Source organism: Protopterus annectens, chromosome 14.part0 (genome assembly GCF_019279795.1).
Source record: "Protopterus annectens isolate FY-2018-M chromosome 14.part0, PAN1.0, whole genome shotgun sequence".
Taxonomy (NCBI): domain Eukaryota; kingdom Metazoa; phylum Chordata; order Ceratodontiformes; family Protopteridae; genus Protopterus; species Protopterus annectens.
The window spans coordinates 41,831,485-41,858,627 of NC_056748.1; the positions used below are offsets into that span (position 1 = coordinate 41,831,485).

General features: G+C 41.4%; 1 protein-coding gene across 1 annotated transcript in view; it reads right to left on the reverse strand.

Moving 5' to 3' along the window:
• Positions 1-27,143, reverse strand: part of LOC122788854 (annexin A5-like) — a 263,864-nt gene that overhangs the window by 146,390 nt on the left and 90,331 nt on the right. Inside the window, exon 5 of the mRNA XM_044055750.1 lies at positions 23,110-23,223. Coding sequence (XP_043911685.1) covers positions 23,110-23,223 — 114 coding nt within the window. The remainder of the gene's footprint in view (positions 1-23,109; positions 23,224-27,143) is intronic.

The following is a 27,143-nucleotide window of genomic DNA, read 5'->3' on the forward strand; positions in this document are numbered from 1 at the left end:
AAGGTATATATTGTATTGTGATTTTAACTACATGACCCCTTAACTCCAATGCAGGAATGTACAAGATCCTGTGGAACCAGAGTTATCACCAAAACACAAAATCCAAGATACTACTTGTCACTCATTTTATTGCAACTTGTAATAAAGGACAGTGGAAGAACTGGATTTTTTTCCCCCAAGGAGTAGACAGTTTGAGTTGGCACCAGCTGAGGCAGATGGGGCCTTGGTTTAGTTCTCATCCGATGAGAAGCACACAGTGATGCAGCATCTCCCCTTATCCTGCATAGCATTGTCAGTACTGGGAATTTATGCACAAATTTGTGGGTTCTACTGACATTTCCCAGCACTAAGTGCGCTACCCAGGTCACTGATGCTACCTGTTAAGGACATCCCTTTTAATTGCAGTTTTAACACCAGTATACTACTCTGTTACAAGCCCATTGCACCAGCTTAATTGCAACAGATTTGACATGCACTTAAATTCTTCCTTTGGTACACAATTTGCTGCACTGCTGTTAAAAAAAAATCTTGAAAACCATCTTACAAAAGGTCAAATATACATCTTTCTTACAAAGCTAGTCTTTGCTAAAATTAGTTAAATCTGGTGATACCCCCAACAAACCCAGGGCCAGCACAGCTATACTCACAAGGCAGCTCCAATCCTAACCCAGGGCCAGCACAGTTATACTCCCAAGGCAGCTCCAATCCTGTAAGAAACAAAGGCTTCAGGATTGCCTGTCTAAATGCAGACAGCCTAAAATACATGGGCAAACTTGAAGCCTAGTTAAAATACTGACATCCTATCCATTTCAGAAACTTGGATGACATTTTCTCCTTAAACTTTATTGCAGATAATTACTTCACATTCAATAACAGATCTGATATGAGATGTGATTGAGCAGTTATACTGAAATTATTCTTCCAAAGTAACTGATGCACACAATACACATCAAACTAAGGATGACAAGTTTCTCCATCTGGGTTCTTACAGATATGGGTCGGATCACAGTCATCTCTGGGTGGGTCAGTCTATTGTGGTTACTAGGCCTTAAGCCTAGGTCATGCTTCCTTAAATGCATCTTACAAGATCTGGTACCAAGTGTTATTTTAATGGGTATATTTATGATAGATCATGGGTGGTAAAGCATTAAGAGGCTACCTCTCTACTAGAGACATGGCTGACAGACCAAGGGCAAATGTCTCATTCCTCATCCACAGGTTTTTAAGTTATGCTTGAATTGTTTTAGGGGAGAACTTTTTCACTTGGATAAGAGAGTCTATTCCAGAGAATTATTCTGACATACCCGTCCCTCCAGTGTGTCTTATTTGGGTTGCAGATGAGATTTAGGTTCCAAGATTAGGTAATTCGGATGCCATGTTTAGCAGATGTGCACAATAGGTCTCAGTATCAGAATGCTTTGTAGGCAAGGCATAGATCAACATGTAGGAGATAGAGAACAGGCTTTGAGGGGACATGTATTCTCCATTAGGAACCTCTGTGGATGCTCAAGTTTGCAAATGCCTGGGTCAGAAACTTACCATAGGGGGGTCATTGTACTCAGTGATTGGTCTGATAAGACCAGAATTCAGGACATACTCAAAATTGCTGATGTAAAATGATTCTGACTACTGCAGATGCTGCCAAAGGCCAGGTAACCATCTACATGCGTTCGCAAATCCCTCCAGTCTACTCTTAGGAGTGGGATTATCTATGTGGTGGTTTCCAGGGTTAGCAGCCTTCCCAAGGATTATCTATGTGGTGGTTTCCAGGGTTAGCAGCCTTCCCAAAGGATACCATTAAGCATTTTTTGGCTAGTTTTAGAATGTGGCTCTAGCATGAGTTGCTGGTCTGTCCAGCCTTCTTGGAGGGCATTGGTGTCACCGGGGAATTCTAGAACTGCACATAGCTTGCAATAGTTTGCAAACTTGGTCAGCCAGAGATCCTAGACATTGACTGACTGGAGAGATGTAAATGCCAAAAGTGACCTGTAGAACTCCCTATCCTAACTTCTTGCATCCCATATGTGAGCCAGCAGACTATCCAGTGGGTGACAAAGGGGTTTATGCCCATTTTGTGAATTTTGTCTACAGTGCCCAAGTGGGGTATTGTGTCAAATGCGTTGGCTAGGTCAAGGTAGGCAGTGTTAAATTTTGCTCTCATCCATTGCTAGTGTCCACCAAGCTGAGTAGGCATGACAAGCTGTTGACAAATGGGTAGGATCCAGTGTCTAAAGGCTTCTTGGGTCATTGTTTTCCATAATTCTTTCCAGGAGTTTGCATGGGAGGCTATGGATCTGCAATTACCTGGCTATTTATACGTCCCACTCTTGTGCAGAGGGCGGACTGCTGCACTCCTCCATTCACTTGGTGCAAAGCCTATCTGAAGGCTGTGGTTCAATAGCAATTCTAGTAGTTCTGACAGGTCACGTTCTATGCCATTAAGGAGGCACCCTGGAATAGAGGACCATTGATGCAGTATTCTTGAACTTGGAAAGTATATGGATACCTGCTCCTTAGCAATCGTTGGGGAGTTATGGTAGACAGCATTTCCTGAAGAGTGTCCTGGGGGGCATGGAGTAAGGTTGAAATTAAAAAGCTTGCCAGTAGATTTGCTACATTTTCAGATTTGGCATAGGTGGCTACATTCGCAATTAGATCAGCACATTACTTATCGCCTTTGAAGTTGGACATTTCTGAAAAATGCCTTGTGATGGTCATTGGCCTGGGAAGCTACTTTTGCCTCACATTTGGCTTTGGTAAGCTTGATTAGTCCTCAGATGTGCTTGTTTAGATTGGAGAGAATTTTTTGTCCTGCTGGGCATTGCGCTTGCAAATTTTGTCCTGCTGGGCATTGCGCTTGCAAATTTTTACCATGAAGTTCCTTTTATTGTACAATTTACTGATACTGGGATTCTTCCACGGTGCTTTTTTTTTTTTTAATTTGTCCTGAGCTTATTCTTGATAGGTACAACCATCTCTGCAGCCCTCAACATGATTAGACTGTTTCCTTAAACAGTTCTATACAAACAGCAGTGTTCAGGAGGGCATGAAATTCTGCCAGGGTGTCACTCAACAGTAGATATTTTGCCTTAGAATAATTCCTAAAAGTATCAGGGTTACTGGTGTCCTAAGCTTTATTTTTATTTCAAAGTAGACCACTTTATGGTCCAACCTGACCAATGAGGACATTACACTGGGAGGGTGCAATATTCTCCCATGTTTGAGGGGACCATGTCAAAGATGCTCGCACCCTCTAGTGAACATATGGGGTAGCTGGTCCAGGGTGTTTGTGCTGAAGTTCAGGAGTTTCTGGGGCTGCATGGCTGGAGTCATGAAAGACTCTGTTTATAGTAAGGTAAAGGTGCCCATAAATATGGTGTTGGACTGAATGGGGTGCATTTCCAATACATGTGTTATGGGTTTCCTGGGACTTGGAAGGGGCCCCTACAGCTTGCAAGGATATACGTTATGGGACTGTAGCTATTGTAAACTGGAAATTGAGCAGCTCATGCACATTGGTGTTTGACTAGCCTGGACATGAGTTTTTGATGTTAAGGCACCTCCACCTTTTGTCCCTTCTGTGCTGGTCTAAACTGTGGAAGGCATCATCACCCTCCACAGCCATGGTGCTTCCATGCTTTTAGATAATGTCAAACTGCAAAGAAGTCTGCATTAGCTAGGAGGAGAGCTTGCAGGGAGTTTAGACTAGAGAGGAGCGATATCTCTAGATTTTCTTGGGCTGGTTTTGCTATTTTGGAAGGTGTACCAGGATTGGCAAAGCCTAAAAAAAGGCACTATAGGGGTAGACAAGGTTTTAGAAAATATTCAAAAGCCTGGGGGGGATAGACCGTCCCTAACAAATCCGCATTGGCTGTCAAAACTCCCAGGCTGACAAATATTGTTCCATCCCCTTTGAATGAAAAAACTAAGCCAATTAAAGTTAATTGGCTAATTTTGCAGAATCAAAGTTAGGATGCTGCTTCAGTGCCAGGCTCGTATTGGCATGGGACACCATCTAAGCTCCATCATGTCTAGTCTAAAAGGCAAGTCTCCGGTCATTTACACCCACATGGACTATGCCAGAGTCATATAGGTACTTGTGGTTCAATGATTTGAGTTATTCCAATTTTCCACAACATATTGGTAAAACTTAAATTGGCCAACTAAACACTACTAGACTAGGTGACTTCATTCAGTGCTCTAGGGAGACTATTCACCTTACAAATTTGTAACAACTCAACTTGTTACAATTACTTAGGGCAAATAGTCCCCCACCAGGCTGACAACAGAAAGACTAATTACAAATAGACAATGCAGATACCTTCCTATCAAGATACTTCCCAATGTCTTTAGTGAATCTGCCCCTTTTTCAGTTCTTACTCCAATTCCAAACGCTCTATGCCCCAGAGACAAAGGGAGTGTAGAACAGAGGTATATTCCTGGTTAACTTCAGAAATTAAAAGACAAAATGAGATTCAGAAATGATGCATGGAAGGCCTGGAAGACTGCATTGGTGCATACCTGCATCAATACTGCCCTGATCTAGTAAAGAAACTAAATTACTTATCCACCTTTGCAGTCTTATGCATCCTTCAACCCCCAACTATGCCGATGATTGTCATCTTCCTAATGAAGCATTATGAGAAGTGGTCAAACATTTCTTACAAGATCCTCGACCTGATTATCGAAATGATGCATTTACCTTTCCAATGCAAAATTCACATCCTACTGGATTCAGATGACATTGCTAAATCTTCAATTGCTCATTAACTTTGGCATCTGTACCATCTAGTGTACAGCACACATCGATAGATTTAAGGTAGGAAAATGAAAGATTCTCCAATATTTCCCCAACCACTAAAATTTGAAAAACTAAACATTAGCAGCTATGGACTGCTGTGGGATGCTTGAAATTGCTTACAAAATTCCTTCAGCACTTTTACAGAAACTGACATTTACTTAAAGGTCTCATTCCTGCAGGCCTTGTGGATATGACCAGGGCCTTTGAATTTTGTAAATCATAATGCTCAAGAAGCTGGAAAGATTTGAACCACAAATTTTTTTTAAAACAGAGACCATCTACAGAACTGATCATTCTAGGATTTTTGAACAAAGTTTAATTGGACTACTCCATGCATGCATAAGGATCTGGGTGTGCGCCCCTGCTATTCTCCACAGCCAATACAACTGAAGCTGGTTACGTATGCAAATATAATTCTACAATCCAGCAATAACCACAAGATAGAAAAGGACTTCACACAATTATGCAAATTGCAGTCTTAAGACGAATGTTCTACTTCTACACCCAGGAACTAGTTAAGTATTCCTCCTACACTTGTAACAGATTTCACGAGTAACACTATAGCAAACACCAATGAACAGAAATTTTTGCAACCCAGCTCTCTTCAAAGCACAGACATTACTGTCAAAGCCCTTGCTCAATCACTCGTCTCCTCTCCAAGTAGGGTGGTCAACTATATGGAATTCAAGACTACCTGGAATTAAGGGACACGGTCCAGAAAAAGACAGCCTTTTCCAGACTGCATATTCTCCTGAAAAAGAATTGTAAATAAAATCAGAAAGTCTATAAAATTGGATGGCTTTAGAACCTTGCGGGAGACCAAGAAAAAAGCAATCCCCAGAAACCTCTAATTACAGAGCAGGAGATCTGAACATCCAGAGTAGCAGTGGGGCATGAGTATCCTTTTCTCATCCAGTAAATATCTGAAGCTGAAAAAAATTCTTATAAAAAGACCATCTCATCTTTATACTATGCATACTGGACATTTTTAAAATGCAAATTGCACCAATGTCCACATTACTCTATGTTAGTACTAATTTAATGGATCATGTCTTGGATCAGTCCTCTTCAGAAAATAGCACTGATGTGAACTTCACACATGGGGCAAAAAGCATGGCGTGGTATGGTGTGGTCCCCCCAACAATCCAGGTTGGACAGACATTATGCTTTTATTTGCAACATAAAATAGATACAAAAGCTTAGCATATTACAGTGATACAGTTAAAGACATGTATTTCATTGCTTTCAGCAATGACATCACTGCACATGCAACCATCTTAACACTAGTTTTGAAAATGTGTAAAGAAAGTCTCTTAAGCAGAAGAGATTTCCAAACAGTCTGCACAGAGATGAAGTTTATCTGGTTCAATAACTGAAGGTTAAGGTACTCTTCCTTGATGTGCCGTGGAATTCAATTGCTGACTTAGAGACGTCTGGTGGCATACGTTTTCTGGAAAGTTTGTCTAAATAAAAGCATTTTATTGGCTAATCATGGATTTCATAGGTAGATACTAGGCCATCTCCCCTAGGGCATTTATAAGCCTATCCAGAGTGTATTTGGCTTCTGCCTCCTTATTAGATTTATTTATTTTACATTTGTTGACTGGGATAGTCCAACTGGATACATGTCCATTTTCAGTGGAGGCCCGGGGAGAAAAGCTCCAAGGAGACAAGTTAACAGACAAGCAGATAATTCAGGATACTTATTTTAAACTAGGCCCATTGGGCTTACAGTAAGGAATTAAGCATCAGAGAGTTACAGTAGACAAGTCTAAATAACAATATATAGAACAGATCAACACAGATAAGCCATCTTTCTTCAGTTGTGGTAAACAAGTTTTATGAGGATAAAACATGCAAGTTACAATGGTATAGGAGATAAAAGTATTAGTCTGGTGAGGAACAGGGACATAGCGGAGAGTTATTTTAAATTTAGAGAGGGATGCTTCAAGCATTAAGGATGTAGGCAGAGAATTCCAGAGTTTGGCAATATAAGAAGAATATAGGGAGTCACCAGCATGATTGTGAGATCTGGTAACTGCTAACAGTAATTTGTTAGTGGAGCGGAGTTGCCTAGGACAGGAGTACTGTTGGATTAAGTTACTTAATGAAGGTGTTGTGTTTGGATGGTAGAGTAGCTTGTGTGTGATGATCAGCTGGTTATAGGTTAGTAGGTTTGGTAGTTCAAGCCAATCCAATTGTTTTAGATTTTGGCAGTGATGAGTTCTAAAGGAGCTGTTGGCAAATTTGGCTGATAACAGGAGGTCAATTTATTGGTTTCTTTTTTGGATAGGTTGGTTAAGATTGGTGATGCATATAGTAGAGCTGAGAGGTGTGTTTGTGCTATTGTAGTTCTAGCATTGTGAGTCAGGAATGATTTGTGTTTGTAGAGACTACCCAGCTTTGTTAGTATTTATGGCCAGATTAATGTGTACATCAAATTTGAGCTTATTATCAATGGTGATACCTAGGAGCTTTGTGTGGTAGTCGGGTGATATAGTGGTACCGTTTGAGTGGATAGTCGGGTGATATAGTGGTACCGTTTGAGTGGATAGTAAAGGAGAAGGAGGAGGAGGGGGCAGTAGCGACTGAAGGATGAAATATGAGTTTAGTTTTTTTGGGGTTGAGTATTAAGGCATTGTCAGTAAGCCAGATTTCGACTGAGTGAAAGTTTTCCTGGGTTATTTTGTGTAGGTCTGCTAGGGTAGGGGCACTGCATATTATAGCAGAGTCATCAGCGTATTGGATGAGGTTTGAATTATTTACAGCTGTGTGGAGATTAGTAAAAATTAGGAATAGTAGGGGGGCCCGGTATGGATCCCAGAGGTACACAGTGTCACAGGTAAGAGTGGAGACAAGTTAGTTCCATAGTACTGCCTGTTGTCTATAGCTGAGGTAGTTCTTAAACCATGAGATAGCCAAATTATCTAGTCCCAAGATAGAAAGTTGGGAGAATAATTTTTCATGATTAACCATGTCAAATGCCTTTAACAGGTCTAGGAAAAGGGCAGCAGAAAATTTGCCATTATTTCTGCTGTGGTTAATTGTATCAGTGAATGCTAGCAGGGCAGTGGTTGTGCTATGACCTGGGCGAAACCCATGTTGAGTTTGGGATACAAGATCTTGCTTAATAAGGTGGGAGATTAATTGTTTGTATTTTAGCAAGTGGGGATAGGATGGCTATTGGCCTGTAGTTAGATGTATCTTAAGAATTGCCCCCTTTATGAAGGGGTATAATATAGGCTGTTTTCCAGATCAGGGGTACTGAGCTTTCAGAGATGGACCCGTTTATTATTAGAGACTGGTATGGCTATTTCTGTTGCTGCCAGTTAAGAATTCGTTGGGGAGGGAGTTTACTCCTAGTGTTGTTGGTTTTAATTGAGAGAGTAATTTTCTTATTTAGGAGGTTGGGGTGGGTTGAAGCTTAAAAGTTGGGTTATTATTAGGTTTGGGGTCAATAATAGTAGTTTTGGTACAAGTTTGATTTTGTGAAAGGGCAAGAATGGTCTCAGTAAAGAAAGTATTGAATGATTCAGCTATGTTTTCTTTCATTAACCCGGTTGTTGGGGGTGGAGTGGTGATTTTTCCAGGGCATAGTAACCTGTTTAATCCTGCCCAGAATTTTTTTGGGTTGTTCCTGTGTTGATTTTGGTGGTTGATAAAGTAATTTCTTTTATCTTGCTTGACTAGTCTTTTGGTTAGATTTCTAATGTGTTGGTAGGCTTGCTGTGTACTGGTGTTTTGTTGGATCTCCAGATTTTCCAGGCTCTGTTCCTTTGTTATTTTTTGTCTTGTTTCCTTAGTTAGCCATGGAACTGTTTTGGTCTCAACTCTGGTAGTTCTTTCTGGAGCATGCCTATTTAATATTTTTAGGCATGTGGAGTTAGTGATAGATGGCTTCATCTAGTGGCAGGTAATATAGTTGGGACCAGTTGTAGAGTTTTAGGTCATTTAAGAAGTTTGATAGTTAGTGTTTTTTGTTCCTAATTGTGAGTATAGGGGTTTGGGGGTGGTGGGAGTTGTGTTCAAGTAAGAGGGTTGCTGGATGGTCGCTTAGTGAGTCAGGAAGTGTGCCTGCTAGGTAGGAGGAAGGCATTTTATTTAGTAAAATCCATTCTAGAAGAGTTTTTTTTATTACTGTTGGTTATCCTAGTGGGTTCTTTGATTAGTTGAGAGAAGGAAGCTAGGTTGATATGGATTAGTGGGAGCTTGGGAAGAGCAGGTTAGCCAGTCAATGTTAAAGTCCCCTAATACAATAGTCTCATGTGGTAAGGTTTGGGATAGCCATTGTAATAAACTTTCCATGATAGGGATATTGCCTGGGGGATATAACCCGTTACTAAGTTGATAGTTTTATTGCTGCCTATCTTGAGAGTAGTCAATAGTATTTCTGCTTTGTCCATGGGAGGTATTGGTAACTCTGTTTTAGCTATAGTAAGTGTATTTTTGTAAAGCATGGCAATGCCACCACCCTTCTTTTCAGTCTATCTTGTCTAAGGATACTATACCTAGGTGTCAGGATTTCTGTGTCTTTGGTAGATGGTTTTAGTCAGGTTTCTGTTAAGCAGATTATGTCAGGGTGATAGTGTGATTAGGCTATGAAGTTCATGTATTTTAGTTTAAGCTCCTGATGTTTAGATTTAGGAGTATACTATTAGCTGGCCTGGTATTAATTTGTGTGAGTTTAGGAAGCTGTTGTGTTTTAAGAGATTTGTATCGTAAGGACCTGGGTTTGGGTGGATATCACCATCCCTTAATAGTAGTTGTTGGTTTGTTTGCATTAGTTTTGCTAGCTTTTGTAGTATTTTGATATATTTATTTGTTGCAGTTGATTTGGGGTGGTTGTTGATGTGTATTAGATGGGTATGGCTTATGGCTGTGGTATTGAATAGGGTAGGGCTTATTGTTAGGGGGTAATTAGGTGGGATGGGTATGGTGATGGATGTGGATTTCTGGGTGGGGGGATGTTTTGTAGAGAGTAATTGTAGGTCGTGAGATAAATGAATGCTAGAAAGAGTAGTAGGAGCATTTGCTGGAGATTAGCCTACTGTGCCTCTAAAGTAGGTCACAGAAGGTACCCTTTTAAGATTAGTTTACTGTGCCTCTGTCTAGCAGGGACACAGAAGAGATCCCAGGGGTGAATTTGCGATTTCCCATCCATGCGTCCAGACTTTGCTTGAAGAGGGTCAGTGAGGGGCTATGTCTAACATGAATTTGGGAACCTCTGGGAAATGAATCTGTCCCTCCAGCATGTCCTATTTATTTTTGTGCCAAGGTTTAGGTCCCTGGAGTGTGTAGCTCCAAGGGCCTTGGATTTTTTTGAGGTGGAGCATGTCAATTAATTCTGGGTTTGACATGGCTTTGTACGTCAGGCATAGATCGCCTCTGAGTAGGCGGTAAGCAACTGAGTAGAGCTGGAGTTTTAGTCTAGCTGCATAGGACATCTGTTTGTAGCCCATGATCCTCTTGGTGAGGTACTTTTGGGTCTCCAGTTGCTGCAGGTGTCGGGTAAGGTACATCCCAAAAGGGGCATTGTATTCAATTATGGGCCCAATGAGTGATGAGTAGAGGGGCATAATAACCTCTTGATCTAGATGCGATCCCTTTCGTGATAAGGTGGGCTATATAGAAGGTCTTTCTAACCACTTTAGCAACGTGATCAAAGGAGATATTACCATCTATGTTGGTCCCCAAATCTCTAATTACTTCTTCCGTACTTAATGGATTACCACCTATGTGGTAATTTGTGGGCACCTTGTTTTTCCCAAAGAGGATGACTATGCACTTAGCATTTAGCTTGAGGCCGTGGCTCTGGCACCAAGCATCAGTCTCAGACCCTTTTGGAGGAGGCTTGTGTCAGCTGGAGAATTGGATTATGGCCCCCAGTTTGCAGTCATCTGCAAACTTTGTCAGCCATAACCCCCCCCCCCCCAGTTAGCCTGAACCTCAGAGAAGTATATACAGAACAAGAGGTCCCAGAACTGAGCCCTGTGGGATGCCACTTGTAACTGGTTTGGATTCAGACATGGCACCTGTGATTCTGACCATGTGAGTTCTGAGCCAGTTTGCAACCCATCTTGTGATATAGGGGTTGATATTTAAGCTGGTAAGCTTATTTATGATTCCCGAGTGGGGTATTGCATCGAAGGCTTTTGCGAGGTCCGGGTAGGCTGTGTGGACTAGCTTGCCCTCATCTATGGCTTTGGTAACTGTTTCAAAGAAATCAACTAAGTTTAAGAGGCAAGATCTGCCCTTAAAGCAGAATTGGGTAGGGTCCAGTGTCTGGAGGCTCCCAATGTCTTTGTTTATGGAGTTCCATGATAATACACTCCATAGCTTTACAGACCAGACTAGTCAGGCTTATGGGGCGATAGTTCTCGGGGTCTGTTGTGGCACCACCTTTGTGGAGTGGGACCACTGTAGCTGTAAGCCATTCTTTGGGTACATATCCTGTAGTAAGGCCAAGTTTGAACAGGGACTTAATGTGAGGGTTCAGTTCTTCTTGGAGCTCGTGTAAGACGCAGCCTGGGACACCATCCGGTCCCATAGATGCTGTGTTTTTTGCTTTGGAGAGGGCAGCTTTCACCTGTGCATCTGTGATGTCAGGGAGGTTACATTCAGTTGGGATAGGCATTTGCTCCTTTGGGGGTGGGGGTGGGGGAGGTTTGCGCTGAATCTGTCTGTCAGGATGTTGGCTATGGTCTGTAGGTTCGGTCTATTTTGTACAGTTATGCAACAATTCAGAGCATATCTGGGAGTTTCCACCCATGTTCCTGACATAACTAAAGGCCTTGTGATTATCTTTAGTGTCTAGGGCAATTTTTATTTCGAAACTGGCCTTTGATGATTGAGGGATCGAAGTTTCTTGCCAATACTGATCAGAGATGCCTTTCCTTTTTGGGATTTTGCTCTGTCATGTAGTAGCTTCCTCCTGTGGCTGGGGTCCACCAGACCGGTCTCCTGTTTTTGGAGAAGAGAGTCTTGGTTTTATTTGGTATAGCACGATCCATGCATTCCTGCAGGTGCTCATAGAATGCATTTGTAAAGGATTCTGCAGATTGGGCTGTATTATCCTCTGGCCCAGGGGCTTTGAAGGATTCCACCTCAGCCTTGAGAAGTGTAAAGTTGGCTTTTGAGAAATTCTTTAGTGATTTCCTTGGCTGGGGATGGGGACGGGATATGGATGTCCAGGGAAATTTGTTTATGGTCTGATCTTACCAATGAGGGGTTTACCTCTGGTGTGGAACATAGAGTCCCCATGTTGGTGATGACCAGGTCCAATATGTTGTTCCCTCTTGTGGGAGTGGTGACCAGTTGTTCCATTGCATTAGAGTTTATAAATTCAAGGAACCGTTGGGCGAGGGTGGTTGGGCTTGAGTAGTTTTCCCAGTCAATGTTTGGGTAGTTGAAGTCACCCAATAACAGTGTTTGGAGAGACCTTCATATTCTCCAGTGTTTCAGGAATGCCAAGTGGGGTTCCTGTAATAGGGAGGGTGTTCTGTAGCAGGCTACAAACTGAAAGGCAGTTTTGCCCACTGTTAGTTGCACATGGATGGTTTCCGATGCTTCGTGCAGTGCCACTAACCTGGAGGTGTAGGTATCTGATGAATATAAATACTTCCCATCCTTTTGTGCTTCGGTCTGAGTTTTGGGGCTGAAACACATGGTACGAGTTATAACCTGGTAGTGCTGGGGTGCTCTCAGGAGCCTTGAACTAGGTTTCTGTTACTGCACAGACAGATTTTCTCCATACGGAGGAGAGCCTCGAGTGCGTGCACCTTGAGGTTTAGACTTCTGGCATTGAGTAGCATCACCTTTAGTTTTTTTTTATCCTTGGGGTGTCTATGGAGGTGGGTTTGTCCTTTGGGGTGGACAGAGCCTTGGCCAGAATACGAAATTCTAAGGGTGACAGGTGCAAGCCGTCCCTAGCAAAGCAATATGGCTTGTCAAGCATGTCATCCCAGGCTGACAGACACTGGATCCCCTTTGAATGACACCAATAGTTTAGCCAATTGTTGAAACTGATCATTTTGTCTTTATACTGTGGCATCATTCTTGGTGAGGGCAAGATGCTACTAAAGGTCAGGGTCATACCAGCCTGGGCTACATGGTCAGAGAACTCCTCTGTCTCTTTTCATATAGTCCAGGGAGGCAAGTCTCAGGTCATTCACACCAGCATGGAAAATGGAGTCATACTTGTATTTGCTTTGGAGTGACCTGAGTGCTTGCATTATGTGGCAGATCCTGGCACCCGACAGGCAGCTTACAGTGACCTTGTTCAGTCTGGTGAGCAGGACGTCAGTGTGCCTGACAATAGAGTCCCCAATAACAAGTGTATTTGGCCTTAGGGCTATGACTGAGGCACACTGATTTTGTGAGGTGTGATTTGTGGGTATTGTTGAGGGGTGGCTGTTGCTTGGATATCTGCTTAGGAGGTCTTTGCTGTTTAGGCAGATTTTTATTTAGAGCCTCAGAGTATGTTTTTGTGTGTTTATGTGTTGGGTATGCAGATGCAATAGGTCTGTGTGAGACTGGATTTGTGGTGAGGGTGGTTACCTTTTCCTCCTGACTGACTGTGCCAGTCTTGGGTTGAGAGAGCTCTGCCTCCAGTTTGGCTGTGTAACTGCATCTCACATGTATTGGAGTTTGTTGGAAGGAGAAGAGGGTTGTCTGTGTACATAAGGCAATTGTAACATTGCCTCAAAATTCCCAGATTCACCAGCTGGACTGGAGAGTAACATTGAAACTGACCCTTGGACATACCAGATTAGTATAGGGAACTTGTTTTGTTACTGATCAGATTAGGGAAGGGAACTGATTTTTCACTTTATCAGTAAGGACCAATCGGGAGCCTAATACTTATGAGAAGTCAAGGAGGGTGTAGTGCTTTAGTTAGTGTTTCCTTATAAGAGCTGAGCAAGTGCAGGGCTTTAGAACGAGAATAGAGTAATTACTTTGAGAGTTTGAACAGTTCTAAGGGAAAAAGTGAAGAGCAGACTTTCTGGAGCCCGGAATAGTTTTTTTAAACCGTTTAGGTGGCCCTGCCCGATGCTGCTCAGTGCGCAAAACCGCGCAAAAACAGAGTTGAAGGGTTTTGAGAGAGATCAAGGAGTTTAGAATGGACCCAAAATGGCCAATAAAACTACAGCTTCTAGGTAGTAACCACTCCTCCAGGGACAGGCAGGCTGTTCAGCGTTAACCACTCCCACTGGTGAACAGACTTCCCTTTAGCCCAAGCAAGCACTGGCCTTCTAGAAACTTCCAAACAGTTCAGAACAGCAAATCTGTAACTGAACTTTAACTTTCAGAAAGTGGGAAGAAAGCAAGATTTTTTTTTCTTTTTGTTGTAGTTTAAAGGTAGCAGAGATACACAAGCAGCAAAATAATCACAACAGTGCAATAAATGACCCCACACTTGAGTGCTAGGCCAAAATCAGGTAAAATGCAGTTTTTAGAGAAAAAAATTTTAAATTAAGTGCAACACAGGAAATGCAGTAAACAGGCTCTAGATGTGTTCCAAGTACTGTTACAGATATAAACTTTAGCAAGCCGGAAAATGCCAAAAAGTAGGTGGCAAAGCAGTAACTTAAAAAATACTTAATTCTGATTTATTGCAACAGTGCGTCACTCAGCCATATCCTTTAAAGCTGGGCAAGTAAGTATTGTGCACAAACCTGGTAACAGTTCAAGCTCTCAAAAGGTATGCAAGGAGCACATTTCTTACAGGATTGGCTATAGCAGTCACATCTTGGACACAATCGGGGAGAAATCCAGAAATAAATTCAAGGACAGAGAGAGACTAAATATCATTAACTTGAGACATTGACCAAATATCATTAACTTGAGACATTGACCAAATAAAATAAATGACAATTAACTTTTGGTTCAGAAATGTATCAAGGGTAATTACCTTTTCTCCAAAAGGTCATTTTAGGAGGGATCTAGAGGGACAGAGCTAAAATAAGAATCAAAATCAGGGACATTTGAGAGGTATGTGATCAGCCAGCAAAAGAGATTAGGAAAGAGGGATGCTGTACTGTAAAGTAAAACAAACTCATTTTGTTAGCTTATCAAGACATAGGCTTGTTAAAATTTGAGCAGTTTCTAACATGGAAAACCCCCAGTTGTGTGTATTGTGACATTGCCAGATCCTGGCTCAGTTTTTACTGAAAAGGTAGTGTGGGAACCAGAGTCAACCGACCAGATGTGATGTCATTCCCAACATTGCATTTGAATACTAGTGGGAAATGAGGTGTGCACTGTTCTGGGACCTGACAGACACTCATCCACTTTCATCTTGCCTTTCTTTAGTAACTAGCGGTAATCCAGTCAGAGAAATATGGAGAGATTAGCTTAAATGTAGTTTGACTCTTTCCCATCTGCTTTCACATTTACTGTGAATGAAACTCTGGGGTTTATTGCAAAAAGTATTTAATAAAAAGTGAATACTGTACATCTAAACCCTTTATTGTGGCTGGGTGGAAGTGTCAAGAGTAGGTGAGCTGTGTCTTTCCCAGGTGTGTGTGAAAATACCAACCTTGAGTACGTGTGACAGCTACTTTGAACAGGGACACAGAGCACTTTGCTTGGACACCCAGCCAAGGATGCTGCTCTGTACTAGTCACTGGGGAGTCTTTAGGGTCTGGAGAGGAGGCCCAGACCCAGGACTGAATGTGCATTCCGTGCGTGCTCTCAAGGGCAATTGTAGTTTGTGCAGAGAGCTGCATCTGAAAAATACGGTCCATTCTGTCCATACAAATGGCAGTGCCAATCAAGCAGCAAGACTTTCAGGAATGTGCAGCTACAGTGCCAGTAAATAAATGCAAGTTCAAAGGTTAAATACTTTCTAAAATACCAGCCACAATGAAGGCTTTAGACATTTAATAAACATGAAAACACTATTTTCAATAAACAAGTTTCAAATCACAGGAAATATAAAAAACACAGATGGAAATAACAGGATACAGAAAAAGTACATTTGCTAATCTCCATTTTCAATGAAGAATTACTGTTCCCTAGTTACTAAAGCAAGGCAAGATGGAAGAGTGCATTATCAGGTCCCAAGAAAGTACACACCGCACATCTCCCATTAGTACAATTTCAGTGCTGGCTACAGAATGACATCACATCTGGTCACTCAACTCTGTGGTCCTCACCCCCCCCCCCACTAGAAAATGAGACAGGATCTGGCACAGTCAATACACAGAACTCTAAGGTTTTACTGCAGCATCTGGTAGCTGTAAAACAATTCCAACACTTCACACTTCCTGCAAAAATGAGCTATTCTCTGGCACCCTGGGGTAGCACAGACGAGTTTCTGGCTGCATTCAGACATGTGAGAAATGGTGGTCCTAAACCAAGTCATTTAATTTCAGGCCATTTCTTTTAAGGTAGGCTGGGCTTATCCTCTTCCCTTCATGTCTTCTGTCAAAAATATATTGAATCAGTTACAACAATACAGCCTGGCATGTACATTGTCCCTGTCCAGCAGAACCCACTCGATACATTAACACAACACTTCATAAATACACTTAAATCCAAGTATCTGTACAAATCAAAACTAAGCACACTGATCCCACATGGCAGACAATCTCACAATAATTTATTCAATAAGGTAAGCACTTTCACAGATATCTGCTTCATCAGACCAAACTGAAGAATGACATTAGAATAATTCCTTTTAAACATACAAATGAACCAAATGAACAGAAGAATAGAATTCATAATTAACCTGTATGATGCTGGACATCTGTGAAGGACTTACATTATACAATTATAAACATTAAAATCGCACAAAAATTGCATACAACATATGGGTACTAGGCCAACTCTAATACACAAGTGGCAAAATGTAAAACTCCTACGAAAATGTAAAACATAATGGTAAATCTAATACTTGATAAAAAATTAAACTTCAGTTCAATAATAAAATCATCATAACATGAAACAATTCAGTGTTTAAGAGCCCTGGCTCTAAGAAAAGACTTCAATGAAACTTTACTGTTAAGGCTAGGGGGTCTAACAGCTTGAAACCATATAAATCCATTATTGCTCACTGGATTCAGTTCTATTAACCAAATCACCTCCCCTCATGGTACTATGCATAGTCTCAAACACTAAAAACTTAAATCTGTGTCTTGGCCCTTTAGCTACATGCATTGTTAAAGCACTGGTTTCTTTAGCATTCTTGATATCCCCAAGATGTTCTAGGATCCCATCTTTGAATGCCCTGTTGGTTTTACCTATATAAAATGAAAAAAAAGTAGTGTGCATTAACAAAAGTGTATTACATTTCTAGTTTGGCAATCAGCATAAAAAGCACTTTCTATTTTGAATCCTAATAGTGGATGTACAAACTGCCCACCTGTGTACATGCATACATGCCATACATATACAGATATATGTCCCGATCCTTTTGGACAAAGTACAAGACTGGGAATAATGAGACCTGTAGCAAAGCCGATTGAGTGACCTATTACTAAATGCAAAGTTAGGTTGATGGCTTATAACTTAGTTCATGTATGGTAGAGAGAATATCCCAGTTATTCCTAATGACATCACGTACTATGTGGATGTCAGTCGCATAAGTCAAGGGCATCCTCACCTTATCAGCATCATGCCTTTGTATACTAAGACTGGTGGTGCCAACTGTATTTAAAACCTCATTACTAGAAGGAACCTTGGAAAAAGGTTTACATCTCCCTCGCCTTTCATGCCAGGCCTCAGCAATCTGAAAAACATTACAATTATAACCTCTCTGCTTAAGAATCTGTAGGGCACCAGTCAACTTAGTGTCATCACTGCAGTCTCATCACACGAAAGATCTGCCCTCCAAGTACATTCAGTTTGGTGCGTTTTGGGTGCATACTGCTATAATGTAGCACATTGTTCTTCCTTACACTCTTCCTGTACGGACATCATCTTTAGTCACCTTGAAGTCTAAAAAAAACTCTATAGCTGAATATTTATATGTAAATCTTAAAAAGCCATTCAACTGGTTCAAAAAAAAAAAAAAAGAACAAAAACTCATTCAACTGTTGCTCTGTGCCCTGCCATACCAAAACAATCCACAAATCGCTTATACCATTTGATAGAAGTTAAATCAGCATTATTGGAGAGCACATACTTTGTTTCCCCAATTAACCAAAGATAGGTGGGCATAGCTGTTGGCACATGCTGTTCCCATAGCCACGCCAACCTTCTGTAAATAAATTGCTACAAATGAACACATTATGCTCAAGAATAATCTCCAGCAGTGCACATGGTTCACCTTATTAGTAATGTTGTTCCTACAGAGTAGATCCCCAACATTCTCCATGCCCCAATCATTGGGAATAACGGTGGAGAGACCATCTAGAGTCACAAACAGGCACGGACCCAAAATAACTTCCATGTAATCCTTTAACTCAGAGAAAACCATCTTTCAATACAGTGCGACAATCATTTAAAACAGCATGTAGATTCAAGAGGCTCATTGACCCAGCCCTTACTCGAAATAGGTCACATGGGGGGGGGGGTCAAGAGATTGTGTACTTTGGGAAGACCATACACTATAGGAACAGGGTACTCAACCTTGAAGTACTCAAATAATGATTCAGAAATCATACCGGTTATGAGTAGATCAAATATTAAAAACTGTACTCTCAATAACTACTCAATAACACCTTTCAAGACCTGTGCAGATATAGTATAATTTACCTATATCACCCAAATGATTCAACATACATTCCATATACTTATCTTTATCTATAACAATACCACCCCCTTTTGTCTGCTGGTTGTATCACAATGCTACTTACTAAAGTAAGGCTTTTGTTTCTGCAGCTGACGAACATACTAAGTTTTGTTAAACAAATTTCTCCCTTAATTGCTAGTCACAGATATCAACTCAATTGTGGGATTACTAGGTGATAAAAATGTACTTGGTTATTTAAAAAAAAACATCTTTAGAATTGCTGAACATAGTCAACATCAGAAGAATTAAATCTGCTTGTGTCTCTTTCCTGCCCTAGTCATTTCTTCCTCTGTGCAAACGCCACATTCGTGGGTTCTGTGGGCAATTCCTGGACCTGCCCCTTATTGGAAGGGGATCTTTCAATAAAAAATGTCCCTGTACAGAGCCAGATAACCCTAGACTCCAGTCCTACTAGGGCTCTTGCAAGGAACCAGATGGGATTTAGGTTTAGCGGAAACCTCATTACCCTCATTTAAAACTGCAACCTGCAGTGACCTCGTCACATTCAGAATGAGTCACTTGAGGCAAATTATTGCCCGAATGGTTAGACAATGGCAGTGCTTCTGTCATTGTATTCACCATGTTCCCATAAGATGCGAACTCATTGTATGTAGGACGCCAACTGAAACGCAACTGTTTTAAATGGCTTGACTTTTGTTCCGGCCCAGAAAGCGGATTTGACAGAAGTTCTTAAAGACTTACATTTATTTGTTAGAACTCTCTCAAAACTATGTTCAGCAATTCTAACTATAAAGATTGTGCTTTTAAAAAACCAAGTACATTTTTACCACCTAGTAATCCCACAATTGAGTTGACATCTGTGACGAGCAATTGGAGAAATTTGACATACTAAATGTTTTGCTAATTTGTCAGCTGCAGAAACAGAAGCCTTACTTGAACTTAAAGTAGCATTGAGATATGGACCAGCAGACAAAGGGGGGTGTTATTGTTATAAAGATAACTATATGGAATGTATGTTGAATCATTTGAGTGATAGTACATATGCTATTATATCTGCACAGCTCTTGAAAGGTGTCATTGAGAAAGCAGTTTAATATTTGATCTACTCATAACTGGTATGATTTCTGAACAGTTGGGTACTTCAAGGTTGAGTACCCTGTTCCTATAGCGTATGGTCTTCCAAAGTACGCAAGAATCTTTTGACCCCCCCAATGTGACAGACTGTTTCGAGTAAGGGCTGGGTCACTGAGCTTTTCAATTTTTGTAGAACAAAAATCTACATGCGGTTTTAAATGGTCACTGTACTGAAAGATACCAAAGAGTTCTCAGCGAGTTAAAGGATTACATGGAACTTTTGGGTCCTTGCCCGTTTGACACTCTAGAGTCTCTTCACCATTATCCCCAATGATTGGGGTATAAATAATGTTAGAGAACTACTCTGTGGGAACATTACTAAGATGAACCTCATATGTACACTGCTGGAGATCATTCTTGAGCATGGGTTCATTTTTAGCAATGATTTTTTACAGAAGGTTGGTGTGGTTATAGGCACAGCATGTGCCAACAGCTACGCTAACCTACTTTTGGTTAATTGGGAAACCAAGTATGTGCTCTCCAATAATGCTTATTGTACTTCTATCAAATGGTATAAGTGATGTGGATTTTTTTTGTTATGGCAGGGCACAGAGTAACAGTTGAATAACTGAGATTTACATATATTCAGCTGTAGAGAGATTTTTAGACGTCAAGGTGACTAAAGATGTCCATACTGTCTACGGCCATGTACAGGAAGAGTGCAAGGAAGAACAATGTGCTACATTATAGCAGTATGCACCCAAAACACACCAAGCTGAATGTACTTGGAGGGCAGATCTTGTGTTATGAGACTGCACAGTGATGACACCAAGTTGACTGGTGCCCTACAGATTAAGCAAGAATTTAGAGAGGTTATAACTGTAATGTTATTGATTTTCAGATTGCGGAGGCCTGGCGTGGAAAGGCAAGGGAGATGTAAACCTTAATTTTCCAAGGTTCCTTCTAGTAATGAGGTTTTCGATATAGTTGGCACCACAAGTCTTAGTAGTATACAAAGGCATGATGCTGATAAGGTGAGGATGCCCTTGACTTATGCGAGTGACATCCACATAGTATGTGGTGTTGTTAGGAATACATCCACATAGTATGTGGTGGTGTTAGGAATAACTGGGATATTCTCTCCACCATACATGAACTAGGAGTTATAGGCCATCAACCTAACTTTGCATTTAGGAATAACTAATGGACAAGCAGCTCCTAAATGCTTTATCCCATGCACTGATCCCCTCCATTATCTATAGTATGAACCCAGTTATTAGGGGTAATCTGCAATTATGGACCATGGGATGGTCAAGACCAGTCTAACCAAATGGGATAAGTTACTTCAAACACAAAGGGGAATTGGCTAGGCTTAAAATGGCCCACAAGGGCAGCTAACCTAGTACTTTATTTATTTTACATTTGTTTTCCAATGAACCTTTGGTCAACTTTGGTCTGCTCTGCTTCTAACCTCCCTGATCTCCAAACAAACTCAAACTGCCTTCTCAACTACGAACTGGATGCTTCAAAATCTCTGAATGCCAACAAATCAAAAATCCTACTATTCTCTCCCTCAAAATCTCTCCCAATATTATCAGCCATGCACTATAGAAGTTGTTCCTTTTGCTAAGCTTCTTGGGTTTACTATCAACACCTAAAATTTGATACCCATGTTCAGCTAAATATTAAGAAAACCCATCAGAAACTTGGCATGCTGTACAGAAACTCCCACTTCCTCTCCCCTTCAACAAGGCAGACCCTCGCCACTACCTTCACTAATGTATGGCGCTCCCCTACTAACCAGCCAATCTTCATCTCTTCTAAACTAGAATCCTGTTACAATAAAATCTCAAAGTTGGCCACCACCTCCAAATACTCCACTCATTACTGTATACCTCTACTGGCTGCAATGGCTAGAACTTCCCAACTACCCAGACTACCGCCAACTTACCACCGCTCACAAGCTTATTTTTAAATCAACTAAATGCCCAGCACTAAAACATCTTACCATTATACACCCCACACACAACTCTACAATCTGCCCACCAGAATCTAATCTGTATACAAACAATCGTCCAGCTGGTCAGCTTCTCCTATCCTTTTCCTTAGCCAAAAAATGGAACTCCCTCGTTCTCCAAGATTCTCTGAAAATTTTGAACTCTTCAAAACCCAGCTCCATTCTTACCTTATGGAAGTGCAATTGCACTGTACCTACCTAACCTGCTTAATACATAAATATTCATTACACACAAGGTTCATTCTTCCTTGCACACTAGGGATTAACCCTATTTTAATGTTACTTTTATACCATTCTCAGATGTTTCAAACCACTGTACAAATTTAACTCTACTACTGTTTCTCAACCAGTAAATATATATATATATATATATATATATATATATATATATATATATATATATATTATATTTTACTTCATGTTGCAGTTTAACTGCTTAGTTTTGCTATTCTTAGTTACAAGTAGTTTAACTAGTGCCTTTGCAACTATGTATTGTACTTTGTATTATGGAGCTTTTCTCCCCAGGCCTCAACTGAAAACAGGCTCTGAGCCCAATGGATCTCACCAGTCAAACTGGAAATAAAGAATGTACATGCACTTTTTTATTATTGCAGGTTAGTGTTTCAGGCTGATGCCATGTCTGCAAGAAAGGAGAATGCGCTTAACTTGCATGTTTCCTACAAAACCCAACTGGTTGCAAAAATGAAATGCTACTCTTTTTGCAAAACTGAACAGAGGTTGTTATGATGCAATCAAAATTCATTTTAACCAGTTCAGAAGGTTAATATATATATATATATATAGGAGGTAGTTGCTATTCATGCAAGGATTCTGTATACCATTAAGCTGAAAATAAAATTGTGATACTGCACCATGAGAAAAGTGTTTCCCTTCATCAATCCATTAATGGGAATTGTACATTTATCTAAATGGTTGGACTCCTGGTTTGAAGGCATTGTCAGAGTGAAAGTGTCCTACTCCATAAAATGGAACCTAGGTTTCCATGTTTGGGGGGGGGGGGTCTGTGACCTTAATATGTGAGAATTTCTTTAACTTTTGATGTTTGGTTCCAGGTTGGTCAGACATTAGAATGTATTAAATGTATTTTTTTTTCTCTATTGTATAAAAAGTACTGAATGTAACGGACTTTCTCGAATGCCCTTTTACTATGACAGTCTATAAATCCTATCTTATTAGTCTTGTAATGTACGTATTATACTTTGTATACCAAGTTCTACTTTATCATGTATATTAACTGTATTACTGGAGCTTCTCCCCGGGCCTCCGCTGAAAATGGACATTTGTCAACAAATGTAAAATAAATAATATATAGGAGTCTAGATCAGAATGTGTTCTGCTGAATTTATTCATTTTTGCCAGAGATTGTAATCATGAAATACAGTTAAAGTGTACATTGTGGCGTACTTGATTGTACCCATAATATGCCTAGATCATATTTATATTCAAATAACTCCAATAATGCCAGAACTTGGTAATGTGACATCTTAACTAATTACTTACCTTAAGGGCTTTGTGCATTTCTCTTGCATCATATTTGTCAGCTGGACACAGAAGAGCAGTAAGCAGAGATTCATAGGATCCAGACACCTCTGACTGTATATCTTCACACAAATCCTATTCAGGAACAGAGTGGTATTAAGACAAGGCATTAAACACTACAATGAATTTATAATCCATTCTAGATATCTGAGCAGTGACTGCAGACTCAGATTCTATTTCACTCTTGACACTATTGTACATGGTGTGTTTTTTTTTTATACATTTCTACCAGCTACATAAAACGCAACCCTCTGCCTGCTCCTACACACTAACCAGTCTCCTCCCAATATTTAACTGCATATTTCTTCCCTAAATGTATCTTCTTTAGATTATCAAATCAGAAGTATTCTAAGATGTACTCCACAGTCTGAAAAAGCATCATTTACATGTACATAAACCTTTATCCTTGTAACTTTAGGTTATGTGCTGTGTCATACTTGTTCAATATGCTCATTCATATAGCATTTTAATAAGTGCATAATTTGACTGTTAGACTCACTAAGCATGGAATATTTTCATAGGATTCCCAAGGTGGTATTCAAATGACTACATAGGTTCATACTAGGCTATCCGCCCTAGGGCATTTATAAGCCTAGCCAGAGTGTGAGCATGGAATATTTTCATAGGATTCCCAAGGTGGTATTCAAATGACTACATAGGTTCATACTAGGCTATCCGCCCTAGGGCATTTATAAGCCTAGCCAGAGTGTGTTTGGCTTTCGCCACCCATTTTAAATTAATTTTGCTATGCCTTTTGAGGTTAGTATACTGTGCCTCTGTCCAACAGTGACACAGAAGTGATAGCCGGGGTAAACCTACGATCTCCCATCCACTCAAGATTCCTCTTGAAGAGAGTCAATGTGGGACTCTGCCTAACCTGGACACAGATCGCCTCTGAGCAGGCGGTATGCCACTGAGTAGAGCTGGAGTTTCTTTAACCGGGCAGCATATGGCATCTGTTTGAGCCCTTTGATCCTCTTGGTGAGGTACTTTTGGGGTCTTTCCAGTTGCTGCAGGTGTCTGGTAAGGTACATCCCAAAAGGGGCATTGTACTCAATTATGGGCCTGATGAGGGATGAGTAGAGGTACGATGACCTCCCCTGATCTAGATGTGAATCCCTTCATGATTAGGTGGGCTATATAAAATGTTTTTCTAACCACTTTGGCCATGTGGTTGTCAAATGAGAGATTGCTATCAACTTGGGTCCCGAGGTCCCTAATGACTTCTTCTGTACTTAATGGATTACCACCCATGTGGTAATTTGTGGGCACTTTGTTTTTGCCAAAGGGGATGACTATACACTTTTTGGCGTTTAGCTTGAGGCCATGGCTCTGGCACCAGTTGTCTGTTTCTATGAGGCCCTTTTGGAGGATGCTTGTGTCGGCTGGAGAGTTGATTATGGCGCCCAGTTTGCAGTTATCTGCGAACTTGGTCAGCCACAGTCCTTCTGTGTTGGCCTGTACCGCCGAGAAATATATACCGAATGAGAGGTCCCAGGACTGAGCCTTGTGGGATGCCACTTGTAACTGGTTTGGAGTCTGACATGGCTCCAGCAATTCTAGCCATGTGGGTTCTGTCCTTGAGCCAGTTTGCAACCCATCTAGTGACATAGGGGTTTATATTTAAGCTGGTGAGCTTATCTATAATGCCCGAGTGGGGTATTGTATCCAAGGCTTTTGCGAGGTCCAGGTAGGCTGTGTGGACCACCTTCCCCTCGTCAATGGCCTTGGTGACAGTTTCAAAGAAATCGACCAGGTTTAAGAGGCAGGATCTGCCCTTAAAGCCAAACTGGGTAGGATCCAGTGTCTGTAGGTCCCCAATATCTTTATTTATGAGGTCCATGATGATCCTTTCCATAGCTTTGCAGACCAAGCTAGTCAGGCTTATGGGGTGATAGTTTCCAGGATCCGTTGAGGCACCAGCTTTGTGGAGAGGGACCACTGTTGCTGTACGCCACTCTTTGGGTACATATCCTGTAGTAAGGCTAAGATTGAACAGTAGTTTTATGTTTGGGTTTAGCTCTTCTTGGAGTTCATGTAGGACGCAGCCCGGGACACCATCTGGTCCCATTGATGCTGTGTTTTTTGCTTTGGAGAGGGCGGCTCTTACCTGAGCATCTGAGATGTCAGGGGCAGCACTCTGTTGGGATAGATATTTGCCCTTTTGGTGGGGAGAGGGGGTAGAAGTTTGCACTGAACCTGTCAGCTAGGATGTTGGCAATGTCTGTGGGCTCGGTGTATTTGTCATTTTGGACTAATTCTGAGCATATCTGGGAATTCCCACCCAGGTTCCTAACATAACTAAAGAAAGCCTTGTGATTATCCTTAGTGTCCTGTGCAATTTTTCTCTCGAAGCTGGCCTTATAAAGTGCCCGTAGTTTTTTGCCAATACTGATCAGAGATGCCTTCCCTTTTTGGGATTTTGCTCCATCATGTAGTAGCTTCCTCCTTCTATTGCATAGTTTGTTTATGGCTGGGGTCCACCAGACAGGACGTCTGCCTTTGGAGGATTGGGTCTTTGTTTTATTTGGGATTGCATGATCCATGCATTCCTGAAGGTGTTCATAGAATGCATTTATAAAGGATTCTGCGGTCTGGGCCATATTTTCCACAGGCCCAGGGGCTTTGAAGGATTTCGCCTCGGTTTTGAAGCGTGTGAAATTTGCTTTAGAGAAGTTTTTCACTGTGGTTTTCTGGGCAGGGGGTGGGGTCGGGATGTGAATATCCAGTGAGATTAGTTTATGGTCTGATCTTACCAGTGAGGGATACACTTCTGGTCTGGAGCATAGTGTCCCCATGTTGGTGATCATCAGGTCCAGTATGTTTTCCCCTCTTGTGGGAGTGGTAACAAGTTGTTCCATAGCATTTGAGTTTATAAATTCTAGGAACCTTTGGGCTAGGGTGTTGGAGCTAGAGTAATGCTCCCAGTCTATGTTTGGGTAGTTGAAGTCGCCCAATATAATGGCGTTTGGAGAGACCTTCATATTTTCCAGTATTCTCAGGAAGGCCAAGTGGGGTTCCTGTGTTTGGGAGGGTGGTCTGTAGCAGGCTATAAACTGGAAGGCAGTTTTACCCACAGTTAGTTGCACATGGATAGTCGTGCTGTGCCACCAACCTGGAGGTGTGGGTATCTTTGACTAATATTGATACTCCCCCTCCTTGTGGTTCGGTCCAAGTTTTGGGGCTGAAAAGCATGGTATGAGGTATAACCTGGTAGTGCTGGGGTGCTCTCGGGAGCCTTGAACGAGGTTTCTGTTACTGCACAGATATCAATGTTTTCCATGCTAAGGAGAGTTTCGAGTGCATGCATCTTGAGGTTTAGACTTCTGGCGTTGAGTAGCATTACTCAGTTTCTTATCCCTTGTGATACCTATGGAGGTGGGTTTGTCTTTTGAGCCTTGCCTAAAAAAGGCACTATGGGGATAGCAAGAGCCTTTGCCAATATCCGAAAGCCCAGGGGTGACAGGTGCAAGCCGTCCCTAGCGAAGCATCATGGCTTGTCAAGCATGTCATCCCAGGCTGACAGGCATTGGATCCCCTTTGAATAACACCAACACTTAAGCCAATTGTTGAAATTGATCATCTTGTCTTCATATTGTGGCATCATTCTTGGTGAGGTAAGATGCTACTCAAGGTCAGGGTCATACCGGCCTGGGCTACATGCTCAGAGAGCTCCTCTATGTGTCTTTTCATGTAGTCCAGGGAGGTACGTCTCAGGTCATTCACACCAGCATGGACAATGACAGTCATATTTGTACTTGCCTGAGTGACCCGAGTGCTTGTGTTGTGGCGGATCCTAGCGCCCGACAGGCGGTTCACAGTGACCTTCAGACAGATGGGACATGAGAAATTTCCCCACTATGGGGAAGGATTTCAGGGTTGCACCAGCATAACAATGCCGAACATCGGCTCTATAATGCAAGTGGAGACTGAATTTAAAATAACTGGAGTATCAAATGGTTTAAATGATGCTGCCTGGAGGAATAATGCAATGA